General features: G+C 38.5%; 1 protein-coding gene across 1 annotated transcript; it reads right to left on the reverse strand.

Annotated features, from left to right (window-relative positions):
* Window positions 1-331: 331 nt before the first annotated feature.
* Window positions 332-10,769, reverse strand: LOC117478732 (bile salt-activated lipase-like). Its single transcript, XM_034125633.1, has 11 exons — window positions 10,633-10,769; window positions 9,453-9,600; window positions 8,910-9,029; window positions 8,212-8,409; window positions 7,431-7,561; window positions 6,496-6,603; window positions 4,328-4,442; window positions 3,692-3,878; window positions 2,469-2,672; window positions 1,405-1,608; window positions 332-792 (listed from the first exon to the last, which is right to left on the reverse strand). The coding sequence occupies exons 1-11, from the start codon at window positions 10,699-10,701 to the stop codon at window positions 609-611; spliced, it is 1,668 nt and encodes a 555-aa protein (XP_033981524.1). The 5' UTR covers window positions 10,702-10,769; the 3' UTR covers window positions 332-608.
* Between the last annotated feature and the right edge of the window lie 14,056 nt (window positions 10,770-24,825).

Consider the following 24,825-nt stretch of genomic DNA (forward strand, 5'->3'; position numbering starts at 1 on the left):
AAATGGACCGATCTGCACAATGACTACTTTTACTGTCGCTACTTTCACTATATTTTGATGATAATACTTTTGTACTTTTACTTGAGTAACATTTTGAATGCAACATTGATGAATTAAGAAAAAACATCTAAACTCCACATTGACATAACCAGGACAGAAAGGCACAGGAGGATTTTAATGCAGACCCTTGAGAATTCTCCGGTGGTAAAGCAGCCCACTGTGAGAGCTTTGTTAAATTAACAGTTGCCATGAATGTAGTAGTGTCCATGCTGTTGTGCTATAGCGCCCCCATCTGTTGAACTGAGGGAATACAATCATAATACACTTTTTCAAACAAAGTAGTGCTTTAATGTCTCCTTTATGATGCTGTCATGTGTGGTTTGATATAAAAGCACAATTAGCAGTAGGCTAGCATCTTAGCTTAGATTCCATACATGTAATGTGTTTGTTTGTTAGCACTACAATGTATAAAGGTCAATACAACACATAACATAATGAAACCGAGGAAATTGAATTTGTATTTGCCATTCATTTATTTTTTCATAAACCAATAATAATTGAACACTGGTCATGTCCACACTGAAGTGCACAGCTGATGCATGTGATCTTTATTCAGGGATGATTATGGGGAGGCTGGGCATTACGTTGGTCCATAAATCCACGAAAGGCATTCTCATATTCTCTCCCACATAGCTTTCGTTCATCTTAGAGTTGAGCTCCACAAACTTCTGTCCAGTGCTGTTGAATGTTGGCCAGGTAGCAGGCACGCTCAGTTCTCCTTCGTTGGGGTCCCTGGATAGATGGATATAAAGCAATCAAATAAAGACAGTTATAGTTTTCTACTTCAAATAAAGTCCCCTACGTGTATTGGGGTTACAGATGGGGTCCAAATCTAGAAAGCCACATGAATGTCTGGGAGCAAATTCATTTTATATGCTACACGAATACGGCCAGGATCCGTTGGATTTTGGGAATGTTGGGTTGCAGATTAAAATGTTCCAAAGGGGGGTTCGTTTAGCATGAAACACTTGAAATAACTAAAGGATAAGTTAAAAAAGAAAGTAGAAAGAAAGTGAGGTCATAGAAAACTATTTCTGCTAAAAAGTGAGCAATGATTGAGAGTCAGAGCTAAACATTTCAGATGTGTGTATCTCACACTGCACTGTCACTTTTATTCATGTACCTTTGTTATTCATGTTTTATTATCTTTGCTTTTAAATGAGTGTTTTTAAATGCCATTTTATAATATGTTTCTTAATGTCTTTCATTTTTGTAAAGCACTTAGAATTGCCTCGTGTTGAAAGTTGCTATATAAATAAACTTGTCTTGCTTTGCCTTCAATGTCTAATTCAGGTTTGTTTGATTTCTGTGATGCTCCTATGTCTTGTATCGGAAGATTTTTACCCTGTTCTGGCGAAGTTTGTCCAGTAGGCGATCATGTAGCCAGAGAGGTCCCGGTGGCGTTCGGCTAAATACAGCAATGGTGTCGTAAAAGGCTTTCCGAACACGTAAGGCACATCGTCCGTATTGTCGGCTCTCACCCAGCTAGGGTTGGATCTGCTAAAGTGGCCGGGCTCAGAGAAAAGGTAGGAGTAGGTACGGCCAGTTCTTTGGAGAGACAAGGGAAGAAAAGGGATATGACAATGAGTTCACAACGAAGAAGAATTATAGTTTTCAAAATGTGTGCATCAAAAAATGGCATTAGATGAGGTGCTATGGACAGTCTTGCACTAATGCACATTTCTCAAAGTTATTGAAGTGACCGTTATTTTGTTTATATTGATTGTTGCTTTGATTTATGTCTTAATGTGTGCATATGTATAAATGTGTCTGTTGATTCTGTATAGGATATACATATTTGTATACATATTTTTATATATATTTCAATTTTTGTATTCGGGATTGTGGGAAACAGTATTTCGATCTCTCTGTACACACAAACTGAAAGATTGACAATAAAGTTGACTTTGAATTTGACTTGAAGAGACATTATGATTGTTGAAGGAACCTGTCAGGGTTGACTTGGGACTTAATCTCTGACTCAAGTGCAAACAGTTGAGACTTACTGTCTTTGAAAACAGGTAGCCAAAATGTTACACCAAAGATAAAAAAAACAAGAGACTAAAAGGAACTTTTAACCTTTTCAAAAAAGCAAACCTCATAAAAGAAAATCCCCTACTTAGTGCGATGACTTCCATGCATTTATAGAAAGGTATATCATATTCCAATTACTTGTTTATAGACTATTTTGTACTATTTTATCTGTTCTATTGTGTCGCACTGTTGGAGGAGCCTGTGACCTAAGATTGTAATTGTCTTACACTGTAGCTATGCACACATGACAATAAAAGTCTTGAATTTTGAAAGGTCACACCCTGGGTTTGTTCCTTAAATTCTAAAGCATGGTGTGGAACAAAAGGACTTGTAGATAAACTGGAAGCATCTGTATAGTAAGATGTTATAATCACTTTGCGTTGTCAGCATGAAGCTTCAGAGCAGCCTGAGTAGAAGCCAGGAAGAGGAAGTCTGTTTCAATGTCCACGAGAGTTTTCTTGAGGCTCTCCTGGCTGGGCGTTGGTTCCCAGGTTGAGTTATATAGTGAAAGTGCAGCCTGCAAAGCAGCGTCGCCCTTATCCTTCATGAACGCAGCCAGAAGCTTCTCCACATCCTCGCTGCAATAAAGGAGGTTTGAAAATAAGTTCTCATAAAACACAACTAACCAAAGTTGCTCTGGGTAGATCCATTGCAGAATTGGCTAATATTAAGGTACACAAATTAACTAGTTGTTAATTAACATGCATATTAGCATTATATTGGCTCTTTATTAGTCATTATAAAACACTTATTAATGCCTTATTCTACATGACCTTATTCGACAAGTAATAGGCCATTAGTTGAGAGATTTTCCTCAATAACCCTCTCATTAGTGCTTATTTATTGTACGTAAGGAAGTTGTTGATGGTTGACAGTCAGGTGATTATAACCTTCGTCCTGAAGCCTTGGAGAAACTTGACATGTTTTGGGAAGTGTCTGAACCTCTCTTTAGTGATTCATTAATACAACAGATATTTCAACGTGTGCCTACTTTGTTCATGTACTGTGGAGGTTAATTTCAGTAGTTGTGTGCTATAATGTATTTACAAAATGTGAAGAGGAGAAAACTTTAGAATTGGGAACCTGTTCAGGTCAATTAGAGTCAAACTACTAGCTTATTGGTTATGAACAAGACTTTACTTTAAAATAGGGAACATATTCTTAGATAGAAATACCTAATTTTGAGTTATTTAGACACAATTAACACTTATAGTTTCATGTCTTTTTACATAAGAATAGATCATATTTGATAAGTGTTATTATGGGAGAATTACTATTCTTGTGGTACTACTGCCTTGTTAGGCCCATATTGAGCAGAGCGTATTAAGACCAAAACTCATGTGCAACAACTTCCTTATGTACAATAAATAAGCACTAATTAGAGGGTTATTGAGGAAAAACTCTCAACTAATGGCCTGTTACTTGTAGAATATGGTCATGTAGAATAAGGCATTAATAAGTGTTTTATAATGACTAATAAAGAGCCAATATACTGCTAATATGCATGTTAATTAACAACTAGTTGATGGTGAATTTGTGTAACTTAATATAAAGTGTTACCCAGAATTGTTAATGTGAACAAATTACATCAACTCACACAGGGACGGGCAACAGGTCGATGTTGATTCTTGGAATATCTATACTGGTGAAGATGTGTCCGTCCATGTCGTTGACTCCAGCGAGGAAATCAATGTCCGCCGCATTGTGGAACAACTTGGACGGATGATCCGGCAGGAAGTCACCGTCGATGACAGGAGATAAATCCAGGTGGTAGACAATGGGTTCTGACAGGCAGATACAACCAGATGCTTATTGCTGTGTCAAATGTTCATATAATCATTTAAATAATATATATAGATTATGTCTTCTGATTCCCTTTTACTAATTTAAATTGTATTTTTAATGCTATATGTGTTTAACAGAGACATATGTTTAGGATTTACATTTCAGGAAGGGCAAAAGGTGGATTTGCAAATGGTTAAGGACTGGTTTATGATTTCATTCTGGGGATGTTTAGATGATGCCTAAGAGAATGGATGGGCGGGACCAGTTGGCTATTTTTGGGAATTGAGATAAATACAAAATGATACATATATTATTCACTGGGATGCCATTAAAACAATGCAGAAGGAGGGGGTGCAACACAGTGACTTCTTCCTCTACATTGCCCTGATAGAAAGCATCAGAATCTATAAACTCAAAACGCTAATTGTATGTGGAGAGCAGTCCTTACCACTGGCTGAGCTGGACAGATTGAAAGATCCCGCCAGAGTTAGGGCTGCAGGATCTATCTCCTTCAAACAGGAAGCCATGTGCTCATCCGTGGGACAATTGACCTTCAGAGCAACCTGGGGAGAAGTTAGAAATCATCTTTAGAATGGAAACAGACAACTTTAAAACCCCCATAGCGTTTCCAAATAATAATAATAATAATAATAAATAATAAGACTGTATTTATATAGCACTTTTCAAACTTCACGTGCAGCTCAAAGTGCTTTACAAAATGGCGACACATCACAAGTTAATATGAACAACAAGAAATTCCCCTCAGATCAGATGTTAAGACCTTTACATACATGCAGCAAAATATAACATTTTAACAGGTTAAGAGACACAAGGAGGTAAAAGGTATGATCATTAAAAATATTAAATAATGATTTGTCTCGGAAAGATAAGACACAAGACAAGTGAACAGATGCAACAATATAAAACCCTATAAATCAAAGTGAACATGTAGGTACAATAGAAATGTAAATAAAAAGTTAATATTTCTAATAGAGGTAAAACGATTAAAATATAAAAAAAACAAAAAATGCTATTGAAACTGTTAAATAAATAATATAAGATAAAACCCTTTAAAGGTGGGGTAGGTAAGTTTGAGAAACCGGCTCGAGATACACTTGTTGTTATATTCCATGGAATGCTCTTAACATCCCGATAGCAATGAATATCTATATATAAGTGCTTTGACAACAAATCCATAAAGAAATGTCATCTGTGGAAGCCGTAATACTGTAAAAAGCACGACCAATCATCTGAGCCGGCCCGGCTAAAATAACTGGATGGCCTACCTGCCTGTCAGCCTTCCATCTGTGCACAAACTTATCTCGTGCCCTCATTGGTCATGTGCGCGTTCGTGTGTGTTGGAGGAGGGGCTCTGTAAGGAAGGGGCAGATTTTTTCCGGCTGTGTATTTTCAAATTCTTGCGCACTCGAGCTGGTTTCTCCAAAATGACCTACCCCACCTTTAAGACCTATAAAATAAATAAAACAACATAAAAGTAGGTGGTATATTTGTTGGGGTCGCTGTGACAAGACTTGCCCAGTTTGCAGGAATACTTTGAGGAAAGCTAACTGTTGATTCAACTCTTACTGGAGCTCTGTTTCAACTGTGAATACTCGATGATGTCCGACCAACATTTCTGACATGTTAGTGACACATCAGACTGCTTGGGAGCAGTTAATAGAGCATCTTTTATCCTTGCTGAACTCTGGACACTGCTCAGAGGAAAAGGAGAAAGCTGAAATGATGACTCTAAAATGAGACGGGAAACATCAGAAACAAGCCTAAATCTAAATGATCATGTCTGGCTTTATAGGGAACAGATCTAAATACACTTTCTGTTTTAAAGGTCACTATTATGCAAAATCCACTTGTTCATGTCTCTTCTACATCAACATGTGTCCCCTCTTCTTCATGTCTCTTCTACATCAACATGTGTCCCCTCTTCTTCATGTCTCTTCTACATCAACATGTGTCCCCTCTTCTTCATGTCTCTTCTACATCAACATGTGTCCCCTCTTCTTCATGTCTCTTCTACATCAACATGTGTCCCCTCTTCTTCATGTCTCTTCTACATCAACATGTGTCCCCTCTTCTTCATGTCTCTTCTACATCAACATGTGTCCCCTCTGTGGAAAGAGACTCTGAAAGTTTCAGGAAAAAAGATTCTCTTTATGATGTCAAAACGATTTATTTGTCTTGTGTAACCATTAGCCAATCAGCAACCAAGGTAACACCCCCCCCCTTATCACCTGAATATCCTCCAAGAGCACCATTGTGTTCTTTCTAACCAAATATCTCTCAGAGGGGCGTGGGGAGGGGCTCCTTATTTTCATCTGAAGTAACAGACAGAGAATCAGCACTTTGGAAACAGGGCTGAAACAGAGGGGATTATGGGATGCTGCAATGATCTGTTTGGTGTTTCAGCCAATCAGAGACAGGCTCTGTGTATATCTGAGACCTGTGATATATTGATGAAAAACAGTATAATAGGAGTCCTTTAATGTTTCTGGAGCCCTGAAGTTATAAACCTCTTTATTTTCTAAATATATTCTCATCTTTAACTATTCTAAAAGTTCAGTACAAGGAAATAAAACATGTGAGTAAAGTGTGATGTACCTCCACAGCGAACAGGCGGGGGTCCTTGTTGATGGTCCATGGGCTGACGGCCACACCGCTCTGGGCGATGGCTCTCTTGAAAAGTCCTTTGTTGTGAGGACTCAGAGTCTGAAGTGAAAGTTAGAATTAATTTCATCTCAAATAATATATCTACAGAGATGGCAAAAGTACACACATCGTTTCCTCAAGCAGAAGTACAGATACTCGTGTTTAAAAATACTAGAAAAGTAGAAGTACTGACTAAACTTCTTTACTCAAGTAAAAGTAAAGAGGGCTTTGAAATGTACTTCAGTAAAAAGTACCCATAACTAGCAGCTGTTTTAAAGAGTACCTGACCTCCCTTTATATTAATAGAACAATAATGTCATTGTTAGCTAATGAATGTTTCCATGCTGAACAACGGCAACATGACAACGTTTCCATTGGTCCCTCTTCTTTAGAGAAGACCAGGAAATGATGGATACACGGATCGTGTTCAAATCAATAGGCACGCAATGACTCTAAATAATAATGATCACGCCACCAAACACACATTCAAACTAAAGGAACCAGCCTGTTTGGAAAATGTAAGAAGTAGAAAGTACAGGTATTTGTGTTCAACATGTAAGAAGTAGAAAGTACAGGTATTTGTGTTTAAAATGTAAGAAGTAGAAAGTACAGGTATTTGTGTTCAACATGTAAGAAGTAGAAAGTACAGGTATTTGAGTTCAACATGTAAGAAGTAGAAAGTACAGGTATTTGTGTTCAAAATGTAAGAAGTAGAAAGTACAGGTCTTTGTGTTCAAAATGTAAGAAGTCAAAGTAAAAAGTTGTCAGAGAAATAAGTAGTGGAGTGAAGTGCTGATAGCAGAAAGAAGTACTTAAGTACAGTAACAAAGTATTTGTACTCCACTACTTCCCACCTCTGTATATCTATCATCTCACACAATGAGTACCTGGAGGCTGACACTGGCTCCACCTGCTGAGTTCCCGAAGATTGTGATGTTGTCGGGGTCTCCTCCGAATTTACGGATGTTCCTGTGCACCCAGGCGATGGCAGCCTGCTGGTCCCAAAGACCGTAGTTTCCTGAGAGAAATCAAATGTTTAACTCCATCCCGGCAGAGATGGAAAAGTACTCAGATCTTGTACTTGAGTAAAAGTAGAAGTACCAGAGTGTAGGAATACTCTGTTACAGTAAAACTCCTTCATTCAAAATGATACTCAAGTAAAAGTACAAAAGTATCAGCATCAAAATATAGTTAAAGTAGCGACAGTAAAAGTAGTCATTGTGCAGATTGGTCCATTTCAGAATAATATATATGATATGTTTTATAATGATTGATCATGAAAGTGTTCTCAAAGCTGGTAAAGGAGCAGCTAGTTTGAATGACTTTGTATACTGCAGGGTAGCTTGTGAATTTACTCCAGGTGGAACTAAAGTCTGATTTAAGAGTTGATTATATTTCACATCATTCATCCAGATCTGTGAAGTAACTAAAGGTAATACATACATGTAGTGGAGGAAAAGTACACCATGTACCTCTGAACTGTAGTGGAGTAGAAGTACCAACAAATGTAAATACTCAAGTAAAGTACAAAGCTCTCAAAAGTGTAATTAAGTACAGTACTTGAGTAAATGTACTTTACACCACTGGATCACGGTATAAGTCCTTAAAGAGTACAACTCTGGCAGGGAGGCCACCATATATTTGGCTCTGAATAATTCTGTCACCCACCAGCAAGTTCTGGTTCTCCAGTGCTCAGGAAGCCCAGAGAGCCGACACGGTATCCGATTGAAACCACGATCACATTCCCTCTGTCGGCCAGCTCCTGCCCGCTGAACTGAGTGTGCTCCAGGGTGTGAAGACCCATCGAGCTTCCAATCATGAAGGCGCCGCCAGAGATCCAGACCATGACCGGCATATCGGAGGACACTGGAACACAGAGAGCATTAAAGGTCACCTATTATGCAAAATCCACTTGTTCATGTCTTTTATACATCACCATGTGTCCCCTCTGTGTAAAGAGATTCTGAAAGTTTCAGGAAACAAGATTCTCTCTCTTTTTGTCCTGATCTATATAAAAACCTGTCTGGAAATGAGCTGATCAGATTTTGGCCACTTTATGATGTCATAACGATTTTTTGGCTGGTGTAACCATTAATCAGCAACCAAGGTAACCCCCCCCCCCCCCCCCCCCCCCCCACCTTATCACCTGAATCTCCTCCGAGAGTGGCTCCTTATTTTCATCTAAAGTAACAGACAGAGAATCAGCACTTTTGAAACAGGGCTGAATCTGTTTGGTGTTTGGAGCCAAACACTTCAGAGACAGGTTCTGTATATATCTGAGACCTATAATATATTGATGAAAAACAGTATAATAGGGGACCTTTAATGTTGTTCATTGGATCTAATATGGAGGACACTTTGTTTACCTGAGCCGTTGTGAGGAACCCAGATGTTGAGATACAGACAGTCCGTGCTGCCTGTGGTCGTGTTAAAGGCAACGTGCACCTGGAGGCAAATGTCCTTAAACGCAGTGGCATCCAGAACATCTGTTGACACACACACACACACACACACACACACACACACACACACACACACACACAACACACACACACACACACACACACACACACACACACACACACACACACACACACCACACACACATACACACACACACACACACACACACACACACACACACACACACACACACACACACACACACATACACACACACACACACACACACACACACACACACACACACACACACACACACACACACACACATACACACACATACACACACACACACACACACACATACACACACACACACACACGCTCAATAATGATGTGAAATATAATCAAGTCATAAATCAGCATTTAGTTCCACCTGGAGTAAATTCACAAGCTACCTTTGAATCTGAATTGAATTTGAATATCATCTCAGTCGGTCTACTCACCAACCCAGCTTGGGTGAGGCTTTGGTTTCATGAAAGTTTCAGGGACGTCAGCAAAGGGAATCCCTCTGAAGACGTCCATGTGGCGTCCGGACGCCAGAGGGATGTTCTCTCCCCGAACCAAACCTCCCTCTGTGTTCACCAACCCGAGCTACAGCAAGAAAACACACATTATTCAGTTTGATTCAACATAGAAGTACAAAATGAAGCAGATTCAGGCCAATGAGTCAATGAAAACAGACCTCAGGATCCCTGATGAAACTATACATTGGGCCTTAAGAAAAATCCATTGCAGTTTAAAGTGGACCTATCATGCTATATTTGAATAATATAGCTTAGGACCATACCTATATAAGGCATATTTATACTTTTTTTTTTTCAAAACACCAAACAGATCATGCATTTTAGCCATGCCTCATTTCGCTCAATTTGACAATTTCTAGCTCTGTTTTTGCAAGGGCTGATTCAGTGAGAACAGCACCATCTACTGGCCTGGCATATGTACTACAGCGTCTCCAGCGCTTTCGAACGGCAATGCCGTGGTTGTCTCCTCCTGATTGGTGGAGTTGGCCCAATAGCCGTAGCGCCACCGTCCTGACGTCAGGACAGTGTTCAAATCTGGATAAGTTTTTATCAGATCCGTTGCAGCCCCTTTTTTAGAGATTTGGGTATGGAGGAAAATAGAGAGGGTTGTGTTTTCTGACACTTGGTGAGTTCCCTGGAACACCGGGGACACATATTCATGTAGAAAAGACGTACAAAAGTGCATTTTGCATGATAGGTCCCCTTTAAGTTAAATTAAATGTAATTGTAGTCCACTTCATTTATTTAAGAGCTTTAGCTACTTTTAACAAAATGCATCTCTAAAATGATTTAAATGTTTTTTAAAAAGTCAATCAAAATGCTACTTGATGCAACAATATTATCTAGAAATGTCACATACATAAATGTAATCATAAACACACATAAAGGCCATTTCTCTCATAATACTGTTGTACTTTTACTTAAGTAAGATTTTGAATGCAGGACTTTAACTTGTCATTGTAATGAAGTATTTTGACAATAATCTATTGTTACTTTTATTTAAGTGAAGCATCTGAATACTTCTTCCACCACTGACTTGTAGAGATACTGAACAGAGAAGTTAAACACAGTTATTAGAAAACATTTTTGTGACACTTACAGAGATCGCAGAGACCGTCTCCAGAAACACAGCGATGGCCACCACACTCTTCATCTTCATCTTCATCATGTTGACGGTGAGTGATTTGCTTTCGGATGTCTGCCGGACTTTTAAAGCAGAACCACGCCCCCGTACATCACGCTGACCAGTGGGAGGGACATTTAAACAGCTGTGTCCACAACACTTTCATCATTACTATATCTGGATACCCTTCAACATTTAAAAAACATACATATTGCTCAAACTAAAATATTTCCTTGACCCTTGCCTTGATGTGGGTGTATGTGTGTCCACCTACGCTCCTGAATCTGCCAGCATACACGTGTCCTTGACTTCATAGTCAAGGACACGTGTCTCCTGCTGTCTCCTGGTACTCATCTGAGTAACTCACTAAAAATGAAATACTATATGACAGTAAAACAAGAATAGAGTTTAAAAGGGGAGTGATTTGTAAAATATCCATAAAGAAATAGTAAATCTGCTTACAGTTCTGTTTCATATGGATGTTGAGAGATGTATCCATAGATCTCTTAATTTTGCTCTCAAAGTGCACCAGATTGATGCATTTAACTTCAATATAAAAAACAAAATCTTGTGTTGGATCCACTCCCCACTTATAAAAATAGCACTTTACCCCTGCACCCCCTCTAATCTCAGATGCACCCTGAGTCATTTTGTTTAAGTACAGTGAGCCTTTCTAAAATATACAGTAAAGAGACAAACCCACCAGCATTATAGGATATACTATGACTTTGAGCCAAATTCTTGTTTTTGGGCTGTACAAATAAAATGACTTGAAACAGTTGCTGATTTAGAGTACTGGCACCTTTTTTATTCCAATTCAAGCACTGCCCATGGATGTATAAAGAATAGTTCTACCGCAAAGTTATTCTCCGTGAGGACTTCCGGGCAACAATCTTGAACATCAGCAAAGATGTTTTATTGAGAAGATGATCACTACGTGACAGAAGTTTTCAAAACAGTTATGGACTCCGGTACTTCCGGTCCAACGCCTACTGCATGCACAGCGTTAGAAAATCGGGCCTTCAAAATAAAAGTTTGACTTTTTCCCCAAAAAACAAAAGATACATATTTTGTCTTCTTCACTCAAACATCTGCGACCCACTCGAAACGCGACCCACCAGTCAGCCTACTATCACCTTAAGAATATATCGAGGATTAAAAGACTAATGTCACAGCAGGATTTGGAAAAACTTGTCAATGCTTTTATCTTCAGTAGACTAGTCTGCTGTAATGGTGTCTTTGCAGGTCTCACTAAAAAATGTATAAGAAAGACAACACTAAGAAAGTGGATCATCACTCCAGTTCTGAGGACTTTACACTGGCTTCCTGTCTGTCAGAGAAGCCGAATACTGCTGCTGGTTTATAAAGCATTAAATGGTTTAGGGCCAAAATACTTTTCAGATCTCCTGCTACCTTGTGAACCATCCAGAACTCTCAGGTCTTCAGAAATAACTGTTAACTGTAACGTACTGTACTAAAAACTGTTGTTTAAGTGATTGTTTTGCCAGTGTGTCTACCTTCTCAATTCCTTCCACCCCTAGGTGAGCATAATCATATAGGACCAGGTTAGCTGACTGAATAGGAAGCATCTTGGAAGTGTCATGGACTCCAAATTCACCATTGGAAAGAATTGTGAGACGGTGTGTGTATAAAAGCACATCCTGTTTGACTCAGACTGTCAATGTTGATTTTCTACACCATGGTGCCAGGCTCTCTTGGGTGAATGTCCTGCGTTTTACAAAGCAAACAGTTTGGACAGATTCGCTTTCTGACCTACTTCTATGAGGTTGATAACCACCAATAAACAAACATGTATTCAACCTGGATGAACCTCGATTTTCAATATGCTGCCCCTTCTGCTTGGGATAATGTACAGAAGGAGCTGAAACTGTCAGATTTGATCACTATGGGGGAATTCAAGTCCATCTTAAAGGACAGAGAACAAGAAACCATTGTTCGATGTGACTGCTCTATCCGATAATTGAAGTCGTTTTAAATTGTGCCAGTTTTTAATGATAGTTTGCCATTTCATTGATGTTTTACGACCGCTGTATTCGTCTGCCTGTATTGTCTGTGTTTTATCGGTTGTAACTTTGTTCATGCTGCCCTCTTGGCCAGGTCGCTCTTGGATAAGAGATTTTAATCTAAATGAGACTTTTACCTGGTTAAATAAAGGATATATATACATTTAGAAAAATGCTTATAGTCCAATCTCAACTTTACTTTTCATTTCTATACTAATAGCTCTGATCGAAAACCATCTCCTCTGCTCCAGTTTGTGATATATAAACGTTATAGACATTTTAGTACCTGCAGCTGTTCTACGATTAAACAATCCTAGCACGAGTTGATGCTCTTCACCCATTAATGGCACTTTAATTTCATAAGTCAAAACCATCACTTAACAACTATAATGGGTGATGTCATATTCAGGTGGTTCTCAATGTGTTTCTTGTTTAAATAATACATTGTCATCAACCATACCATGCTCAATGGGAGCCTCAACTCTGACTACTTTTAAATCCAGGCTGAAGACTTTTCTTTTTGCCCTGCTTTTAATTGAACTATTCACATCTCACACTGCACTGTAACTTTTATTCATGTACCTGTGTTATTCATGTTTTATTATCTTTACTTTTTAATGTTTCTAATGTGTTTTATGCTCTGTCTTAATGTCTTTCATTTTTGTAAAGCACTTTGAATTGCCTTGTGTTGAAAAGTGCTATATAAATAAACTTGCCTTGCCTTGCCTTACTGTATAACTAGTATAGCTGTGATGTCTTATGTGCTGAATCTCCCTTCTGAACAACACATGTACGCCTTGGTTCTAACAAAGAACAATGACCCTTAAAAAGTAAGAAACCAAGAAAAACCACAGGTTTTCCAGGCAAACCTTTTCTATGAAGTCAAGGACACGTGTATGCTGGCAGATTCAAGAGCGTAGGTGGATACACATACACCCACATCAAGGCAAGGGTCAAGGAAATTGTTTTGTTTTGAGCAATATGTATGTTTTTTACTACGGCCCATTTTGAATCGGCCCTCAGCTAATTCAAATAGTATAATGAAATATGGCCCACAAATTTAACTTGTGCTTGTCATATATTGTAGGCCTACTAGTTAAATATATACGTACAAATATATATATATCACAGTATTCATGTGTGCCCACTTTTCAAATAAATTCAATCAATTCAAGTTGCAAACTTTTTCAAACAAATCTTAGTTGATAAAAAAAAAACCCAATAACTTATTTACAAACAAGCTTGAAATCTACCTTTTCAATTTCCTCTTTTTATAAGCAATCTGAAGCTTCTGTTTTAAGGAATGAGCTGCCAACAAAATAAATGAAACCCTTTGGAGAGCCGTGATGTAGGCTGTGTTTCTCAAAGCATTTTCAAGAATCAAGCTTAATTTACCTACATTTAATTGATTTTGCTGACTTATAACTGAACTGATAAGGCAATATACTATTATCTAGTGAGCGGCCCAACCCTTCGTATTATTTTTGTATGTGGCCTTCAGAGAAAAACGTTTGGACACCCGTGATCTAATGGGTAAGGTCATTCTCAGGTGGTTCTCAATGTGTTCGTTTAAATAATGAATTTTTGCATGATAGGTCCCCTTTAAAAGTAGTCAGAGTTGCAGCGGACCTGCAGGTTTCTGGTCATTTGTTCCAGATATTTGGCAAGACCCCTAACCAAATTCTCTCATTCCTCTACCCCTAGTCTTCCCGTGAAATTATAGTTATTTTGACACTTTTCTAACCTTTTTATATTCCTTTCATCCTTCTCTTTCATCCATTTTGCATCCCCAGACACACATGTTCCTGTTTCACTGTTAACCGAACTCATCTTTGACCTTTAAACCACCTTTCTTTTCTATTCCCAGGATTAGGATATTTAAACCTGTTTTAAGACTTCCCTCATGAATCTTTGGCCTTCAAACCTGTAATACAATAATATAAGATAAGTTGTACTTTATTGATGCCAATTTGGGAAATGTTGAGTTGCAGCAGCATAACAAGACAGGCATTGTACATTAGAGACATTAAAAGACTATAAATAAACAATTCAATATGTAAACATCTCAAATATAAATAAAATAGCCTTCAAAAAGTAGAAAATATACATGTTGACCGTACCGGTGTCAGTACCATATGTGTTCGGCCTACCATATGTGTTCGGGGTCCGTCGCTTACCAATGACGTCACGCATTGTGATTGGCTGTACGGTAATCGCACGCTGATTGGTGTAACTAGGGGCGCTGACGAGGGTATACGGGGGTCTGATCAAAGGATGAAGCTGTTAACGTGCTGCTACCATAAACTGGCTGTAGCCCACAAACTGAAGCAGAATGATCTAGGGCTGTCCCGAATACCATTTTTCGGGCTCCGGATATTCGGTAGTAATGCGGGGGGGCGTAGTAATCAGCAGCGAACTGCTTCAACACGTGTATTTCGGTGTATTCACGGCATTCATTTTGTTATTCTACAGTATTGTTGTTTTATAGTTATTTGTTAATGTAACCCAATTTGTGTTCTTTGAAATTGAAAAGGATATCGCATTGTGTTTGTTACTTTCGTTGCAGTTGTATACGTCTTAAGTGTAATTTGGCTTGGTTTCCTATTTATGGACATGCTTTTATTTTGAAGGAGAGTTAGCGCAGTTGACAGGAAGTTGTTGTTGCTTTGGAAACAACGTGACAGAGATTAACGGAGAAAAGTAATATCTACATATAAAGACGGAGAAAGTAAACAATAACGTTTATGGTTAAGTGTTAGCACCCCCCGAAGAGGCACAAGCTCTTACGTTGATATTGGAGATTTCAATAAATTCAATTTGAAAAAAAACGGGGAAAAAACAAACAAAACGAATATCCGAATAACGAAATTGAAACCCGAAATAGTACTCCAACGAACGGATATTCGGATATACGGGTACAGGGCTGTACCCGAATACTATAATAAAGTTATAGTAAATAATAACAAACTCCAGTGTTAGAATTCCATAATTCCATATTCATAAATAAAATGATATGCAAATAACATTTTCTTGGCTGTGGACTTGTACTCTACATAATTATGTTGAGCTCATGGTAATCTAATTCAATAAACAATAACTGCAATGAACATATAGCATTTTCTGACTCGTAAAATGATTGGATATAGTGTAATTTGGTAAATGATTCTGTGTTGAAAAATGTATATCTTTAAAAACTGCGTTGGTGTATTAGGGCGGGCCATACTATTTCTTTTTTGTAAATCGATCGAGAGGGGTGTTCAAATAACGTATTTTGGTGTGTAGAACACACATCTATTTAGATTTATTTATTTTGAAGTTGTTGCTATGGAAACAACATGACGGAGAAAAAAGTAATATCTTCTACATATAATAGCGGACAAAGTAAAGAATTAAGTGTATGTTTAAATGTTAGCACCCCCCGAAGAGGCTCAAGCTCTTACGTTGAGTCTGGAGTTTCAATACATTCGGAATTTGACCGTGTAAAATGTCCTCTTGGGTTACCGTACAGCCAATGCGTGACGTCATTGGTAAGCGTAACGGACCCCGAACACATATGGTAGGCCGAACACATATGGTACCTACACCGGGACTTCTGATTTTTACCCATCTGGTACTGTTACTTCTTACTGAGTACCGGCACAGTGCCGGTACGGCGGTACTCAGTACTCAGTAGATGCGTCATGAGGTGCCGGCGGCTTTGCCTGCCTCGCCCCCGGAGCAGCTGTCTTCGTCGCCCCAAACACCGCCACCCCTCGGCGGCCCGCAAGTGCCAGAGGACCTCGGCAAAACAGAGCCTGCCCAGGTATATTTAAACAAGTTCCCAACTCGCCTGTACAGTGGGGTAAGGCGCTCATTTTGCAGCTCATGGTTTAAAAACAGAGATTGGCTGGAATTTCCTGTAAAAAAGATGCCATCTTCTTCTGCTATGCCTGTAGACAATTCGGTTCAAATACATCTAACTCAGATGCATTCACCACAATTGTACCAGAGTACCAAACGCTGTCTCCTGGTACTCATCTGAGAAACTCACTAAATGAAATACAATATGACAGTAAAACAAGAATAGAGTTTAAAAGGGGAGTGATTTGTAAAATATCCATAAAGAAATAGTAAATCTGTTTACAGTTCTGTTTCATATGGATGTTGAGAGATGTATCCATAGATCTCTTAATTTTGCTCTCAAAGTGCACCAGATTGATGCATTTAACTTCAATATAAAAAAAAAAATCTTGTGTTGGATCCACTCCCCACTTATAAAAATAGCACTTTACCCCTGCACCCCCTCTAATCTCAGATGCACCCTGAGTCATTTTGTTTAAGTACAGTGAGCCTTTCTAAAATATACAGTAAAGAGACAAACCCACCAGCATTATAGGATATACTATGACTTTGAGCCAAATTCTTGTTTTTGGGCTGTACAAATAAAATGACTTGAAACAGTTGCTGATTTAGAGTACTGACACCTTTTTTATTCCAATTCAAGCACTGCCCATGGATGTATAAAGAATAGTTCTACCGCAAAGTTATTCTCCGTGAGGACTTCCGGGCAACAATCTTGAACATCAGCAAAGATATTTTATTGAGAAGATGATCACTACGTGACAGAAGTTTTCAAAACAGTTTATGGACTCCGGTACTTCCGGTCCAACGCCTACTGCATGCACAGCGTTAGAAAATCGGGCCTTCAAAATAAAAGTTTGACTTTTTTCCCAAAAAAACAAAAGATACACATTTTGTCTTCTTCACTCAAACATCTGCGACCCACTCGAAACGCGACCCACCAGTCAGCCTACTATCACCTTAAGAATATATCGAGGATTAAAAGACTAATGTCACAGCTGGATTTGGAAAAACTTGTCGATGCTTTTATCTTCAGTAGACTAGTCTGCTGTAATGGTGTCTTTGCAGGTCTCACTAAAAAATGTATAAGAAAGACAACACTAAGAAAGTGGATCATCACTCCAGTTCTGAGGACTTTACACTGGCTTCCTGTCTGCCAGAGAAGCCGAATACTGCTGCTGGTTTATAAAGCATTAAATGGTTTAGGGCCAAAATACTTTTCAGATCTCCTGCTACCTTGTGAACCATCCAGAACTCTCAGGTCTTCAGAAATAACTGTTAACTGTAACGTACTGTACTAAAAACTGTTGTTTAAGTGATTGTTTTGCCAGTTTGTCTACCTTCTCAATTCCTTCCACCCCTAGGTGAGCATAATCATATAGGACCAGGTTAGCTGACTGAATAGGAAGCATCTTGGAAGTGTCATGGACTCCAAATTCACCATTGGAAAGAATTGTGAGACGGTGTGTGTATAAAAGCACATCCTGTTTGACTCAGACTGTCCATGTTGATTTTCTACACCATGGTGCCAGGCTCTCTTGGGTGAATGTCCTGCGTTTTGCGTTACAAACCAAACAGTTTGGACAGATTCGCTTTCTGACCTACTTCTATGAGGTTGATAACCACCAATAAACAAACATGTATTCAACCTGGATGAACCTCGATTTTCAATATGCTGCCCCTTCTGCTTGGGATAATGTACAGAAGGAGCTTAAACTGTCAGATTGTATCACTATGGGGGAATTCAAGTCCATCTTAAAGGACAGAGAACAAGAATCCATTGGTCGATGTGACTGCTCTATCCGATAATTGAAGTCGTTTTAAATTGTGCCAGTTTTTAATGATTTATAATAGTTTATTTTATTTGCATATTGACTGGTTAATGTGCCATTTCATTGGTGTTTTACGACCGCTGTATTCGTCTGCCTGTATTGTCTGTGTTTTATCGGTTGTAACTTTGTTCATGCTGCCCTCTTGGCCAGGTCGCTCTTGGATAAGAGATTTTAATCTAAATGAGACTTTTACCTGGTTAAATAAAGGATATATATACATTTAAAAAATGCTTATAGTCCAATCTCAACTTTACTTTTCATTTCTATACTAATAGCTCTGATCGAAAACCATCTCCTCTGCTCCAGTTTGTGATATATAAACGTTATAGACATTTTAGTACCTGCAGCTGTTCTATGATTAAACAATCCTAGCACGAGTTGATGCACTTCACCCATTAATGGCACTTTAATTTCATAAGTCAAAACCATCACTTAACAACTCTAATGGGTGATGTCATATTCAGGTGGTTCTCAATGTGTTTCTTGTTTAAATAATACATTGTCATCAACCATACCATGCTCAATGGGAGCCTCAACTCTGACTACTTTTAAATCCAGGCTGAAGACTTTTCTTTTTGCCGCTGCTTTTAATTGAACTATTCACATCTCACACTGCACTGTAACTTTTATTCATGTCCCTGTGTTACTCATGTTTTATTATCTTTACTTTTTAATGTTTCTAATGTGTTTTATGCTCTGTCTTAATGTCTTTCATTTTTGTAAAGCACTTTGAATTGCCTTGTGTTGAAAAGTGCTATATAAATAAACGTGCCTTGCCTTGCCTTACTGTATAACTAGTATAGCTGTGATGTCTTATGTGCTGAATCTCCCTTCTGAACAACACATGTACGCCTTGGTTCTAACAAAGAACAATGACCCTTAAAAAGTAAGAAACCAAGAAAAACCACAGGTTTTCCAGGCAAACCTTTTCTATGAAGTCAAGGACACGTGTATGCTGGCAGATTCAAGAGCGTAGGTGGACACACATACACCCACATCAAGGCAAGGGTCAAGGAAATAGTTTTGTTTTGAGCAATATGTATGTTTTTTACTACGGCCCATTTTGAACCGGCCCTCAGCTAATTCAAATAGTATAATGAAATATGGCCCACAAATTTAACTTGTGCTTGTCATATATTGTAGGCCTACTAATTAAATATATACGTACAAATATATATATATATATCACAGTATTCATGTGTGCCCACTTTTCAAATAAATTCAATCAATTAAAGTTGCAAACTTTTTCAAACAAATCTTAGTTGATAAAAAAAAAACGCAATAACTTATTTACAAACAAGCTTGAAATCTACCTTTTCAATTTCCTCTTTTTATAAGCAATCTGAAGCTTCTGTTTTAAGGAATGAGCTGCCAACAAAATAAATGAAACCCTTTGGAGAGCCGTGATGTAGGCTGTGTTTCTCAAAGCATTTTCAAGAATCAAGCTTAATTTACCTACATTTAATTGATTTTGCTGACTTATAACTGAACTGATAAGGCAATATACTATTATCTAGTGAGCGGCCCAACCCTTCGTATTATTTTTGTATGTGGCCTTCAGAGAAAAACGTTTGGACACCCGTGATCTAATGGGTAAGGTCATTCTCAGGTGGTTCTCAATGTGTTCGTTTAAATAATGAATTGTCATCACCCATGCTCAATGGGAGTGCCACAATGCTCTATATTGGGACCGTTGTGGTTTAGCATACACGTGTTTGATAGTCTTCCCTGACCACGCAGAAACACTGGCACATCCTTAAATATAAGGCTATTCTTGGTGCCCTTATCTAAGGATCTACATGAACCAAAAATGGATCTTAACGGCTTCGCTCAGAGGTTTTTTTCTTCTTACTGTCCTAAAAGTCCGTACTGAACTGGGGAAGAAGGTATTTAGTTACGCTTTTCGTGTGGCTTGGAACCAGCTGCAGAAATTAGCTGAAAATCAGAAAGCTGGTTTCATTAAACAGACTCTCAATGAGTTTGAAGCAGGCTGCTGTGTCTGTAAATGCGTTGGCTGATCTTGTTATTTATTTATTCATTTATTTATTTAACAGCGACAGTGCACATTATGCAACATTTCTGTAAATGTGCCAGTTAGCCAAGAGGCTATTTTTCATCTGTAGTCCCTGGATTGTGTAAGTCAACCTAAAGACACATTTCATTTTAAACAAGTAAATACAATCAAATAAAAACATGCAACATACAGTCAGGTATGACTGTGATTGGGTTATGATTGTCACAAGTTGTCTGTGTGCTGCTGCCTATCTTGACCCAGGACTCTCTAAATCATCTCCCATCAGTTTGTGAGGAAGTGGACATCGGGGTGTATGCTGACGACAAGGTCATTTACACTCATGGGTAAAATGCTAAACAGGTTGTCATTAAGCTCTCAGTAACGCTGCACAAAGTCGCTCAATGGCTTAGTGTTTTGTGTCTTACTTTAAACACCAAAAGAACGGTGACAATGTATTTTACTATCAAACAAGAACCAACCGTGTATCCACAGCTTACTGTAAATGGACAAAGCATCAAAACTGTTAATGAGGGAAAATATCGAGGAGTGATCTTGGATACCAATTTGAAATCCTGCTTTACGGTAAATTAGTATTTGAACATGTATATTTTCTACTTTTTTAATGCTATTTTATTTATATTTGAAACATTTTTAATTGTTTAGTTCTAATCTTTTAATGTCTCTAATGTACAATGCCTGTCTTGTTATGCTGCTGCATCTCAACATTTCCCAAATTGGCATCAATAAAGTACAACTTATCTTATATTATTGTATTACTGGTTTGAAGGTCAAAGATTCATGAGGGAAGTCTTAAAACAGGTTTAGATATCCTAATCCTGGGAATAGAAAAGAAAGGTGGTTCAAAGGTCAAAGATGAGTTCGGGTAACAGTGAAACAGGAAGATGTGTGTCTGGGGATGCAAAATGGATGAAAGAGAAGGATGATAGGAATATAAAAAGGTTAGAAAAGTGTCAAAATAACTATAATTTCACGGGAAGACTAGGGGTAGAGGAATGAGAGAATTTGGTTAGGGGTCTTGCCAAATATCTGGAACAAATGACCAGAAACCTGCAGGTCCGCTGCAACTCTGACTACTTTTAAAGGGGACCTATCATGCAAAATGCTCTTTTTGATGTCTTTTATACATAAATATGTGTCCCCGGTGTGTCAGGGAACTCACGCAGCGTCAGAAAATAAAACCCTCTCTCTTTTCCTCCGTACCCAAATCTCTGAAAACGGGGGAACAACGGAGATGATCCAGATTTGCGTCCGATATGATGTCAAATCGGCAGTGGACACACATACACCCACATCAAGGCAAGGGTCAAGGAAATAGACAGTTTGAGCAATATGTATGTTTTTTAAATGTATGTATTAATGTGTATTATTAATGTATTAAATTGTAAGTAATGATGAACGTGTTGTTGACACAGCTGTTTAAATGCCCCCCTCCCATTGGTCAGCATGGTGTACGGGGGCGTGGTTCTGCTTTAAAAGTCCGGCAGACATCCGAAAGCAAATCACTCACCGTCAACATGATGAAGATGAAGATGAAGAGTGTGGTGGCCATCGCTGTGTTTCTGGAGACGGTCTCTGCGATCTCTGTAAGTGTCACAAAAATGTTTTCTAATAACTGTGTTTAACTTCTCTGTTCAGTATCTCTACAAGTCAGTGGTGGAAGAAGTATTCAGATGCTTCACTTAAGTAAAAGTAACAATAAATTATTGTCAAAATACTTCATTACAATGACAAGTAAAAGTCCTGCATTCAAAATCTTACTTAAAGTGGACCTATCATGCTATATTATAATAATATAGTATAGGACCATACCTATATAAGGCATATTTATACTTTTTTTTTTTCAAAATACCAAACAGATCATGCATTTTAGCCATGCCTCATTTTGCTCAATTTGACATCTTTTAGCTCTGTTTTTGTAAGGGAAGATAAGGGCAGAACAGCACCACCTACAGGCCTGGCATATGTACTACAGCGTCTCCAGCGCTTTCGAACAGCAATGGCCGTGGCTGTCTCCTCCTGATTGGTGGAGTTGGCCCAATAGCCGTAGCGCCACCGTCCTGACGTCAGGACAGTGTTCAAATCTGAATCAGTTTTTATCAGATCCGTTTGCAGCCCCTTTTTTTGAGATTTGGGTATGGAGGAAAATAGAGAGGGTTGTGTTTTCTGACACTTGGTGAGTTCCCTGGAACACCGGGGACACATATTCATGTTAAAAGACGTACAAAAGTGCATTTTGCATGATAGGTCCCCTTAACATTAGGCTGTCTTTGGCTCTTTTCTGCTGTAACAATGTAAATGTATTCTGATTCTGATCTAATTGATATGTTTTTGTCACAGTTTGTTTCCCTATATTGCGGCACTTGTTTTGTTTAAGATTATTTCTCCTTTTTTTACAGACATCCCCAACCATAGTGGAATGCTGTTGTAAAGGATTGCATTGATCCGTGTATCAATACCTTCACCCAGCTTTGAGGCCTCCAATGAATTAAATCATCTTGTGGCTGGTAAAAAATGTGAAAAAATAAATCTCACAAAGAGTGACTTTCTGGTGTAATCATTATAATATCAAAGACAAGCACTTTTAGTAACAATATATAAAATCATTCAGCAGCAGAGGTTGGGGTGAAAACAGCATTTCTCATCACATCTCCTCTTCATCCCATCTCCTCATCATATCCAGTGCCAGGAGAGCTAATCCAAAGACCTCATCACACCTCCTCTTCATCCCATCTCCTCATAAAATCCAGATCTTCAGCATCATCACCAATGTCTAGACCCCGGGGGGTTCCCTATATGCTCACGGTTGAATTTCCCCCTTTAGATATACGATTTCAGGATCGGGGTCTAATCACCAAAGACTTAACATTTATCATATGGCATGTGTCAATAACTGTTCTTTAAACAAAATGAAGTCTCTCCTGATTTAACTGTCTGGACCCCATCCTCAACTTTTTTTCAAACCATAACATGCCTTCAGAGGGCTTTCCTGTTGATCATGTTTGGTGGATTTTTTAATAGAATCATTGTAATCAATATTATATTACCTTTTAATCTATATAAATTGTATTAAAAATTGTTGTCACTATTTTTTTCACCTAGTTCTACTATGCCAGCCATCAGAGGTATACATTTTGTAACATCTCTTTTAGGTTTCATTTCTTATATTTGTGAATTTCTATATAAAATGCTGATTTCTACCTGAAATGCTTATGTATTTTTAATTACATTTTTGTAGAGCTTTCACTTTTTTAGCTGAATAAATATAACTCTAGATGGTTTTGTTCAGCATTGCCAGCTTCACTGTTGAGCTTTATGTTGTGCCCAGCATTCTCCTGTGCTCTGAAATCAAAATGTGGATAAGCGTAAAACAACACTAAAATAAACACAACAATACAACTTGTGAACACACACATCGCACCGTCACCGGACCCCCCCGACAGGTGGAGCCCTCCATCAGGGAGACCAGGGGCTGGAGGCGGGGCTTAGAGACCGGGACTGAAACACAGAGGAGAGCTGGATAACCTTTTTTTATTCCAATTCATCTTGTTTTAATTTGTATTCGGTTGGCTTTTTCATTACTATATTTAAATGTAGTTTTATAAGGTGCTTCCTCTGCACGATATCTTATTTATTAAAAAACTTGGAGTTTGCCTTGTTAAAATGTACTGAATAAAAAACTTGATGACATAAATGTATTTATTTTTGCATTAGACAGGACTGAATTCTTGGGTTTTCATGGCTCCTTTATAACCGGCCGAGAACGCCTAATCAGGTTAAAGGTTACAGGTTATAGGACCAACTTCATTACCATGCTATATTCTCCACACACTGACACTACAACACCAGGGTCAACGTCACACGCTGGCCAGCCCTCTGCTCCCCAACCACAGACCGCACACCGACCAGCATCACTGTGCAGCTCTGTGATTGGCAGAGAGACGGGAGATGCTTGAGAGACCCACACAGCACACTATACAGGGCCGCTACAATACTATCATGTTTAATCATGTTTTTTGCCGTTTGCCAAGACTTGATAAGTCGCTCGTAAAACACAGGAGGTATGGAAACCAAGAAGCAGTGGCGGTTCTAGACCAATTTGACTGGGGGGCCAGGCTGGGGCCAGTTATTTTCTGAGGGGGGCCCAATAAATGCAGGACGAAAAAGACAAAGACAGTATGAAGTAATTGCGCATAAGAAACAATGCATACAGTTATTATTTCAGTACACATATTTATTTCAGATACTTATAGTTACAGTTTTTACGCTCTAATGATCTAACAATCTACCTATTTGGTCCTATAAGTTGGAGGACTTGTTGATATGAAAACTCCGCTTATTGACATAAAGGTTAACATGGATTATCAGTAATCATTTCAAAGTGACACAGAGACATTGGATTAACCTTCAGCAGCGTTTTTATGCGTTTTAATGCCATTGA

Source organism: Trematomus bernacchii, unplaced genomic scaffold, assembly GCF_902827165.1.
Source record: "Trematomus bernacchii unplaced genomic scaffold, fTreBer1.1, whole genome shotgun sequence".
In the NCBI taxonomy this organism is placed as follows: domain Eukaryota; kingdom Metazoa; phylum Chordata; class Actinopteri; order Perciformes; family Nototheniidae; genus Trematomus; species Trematomus bernacchii.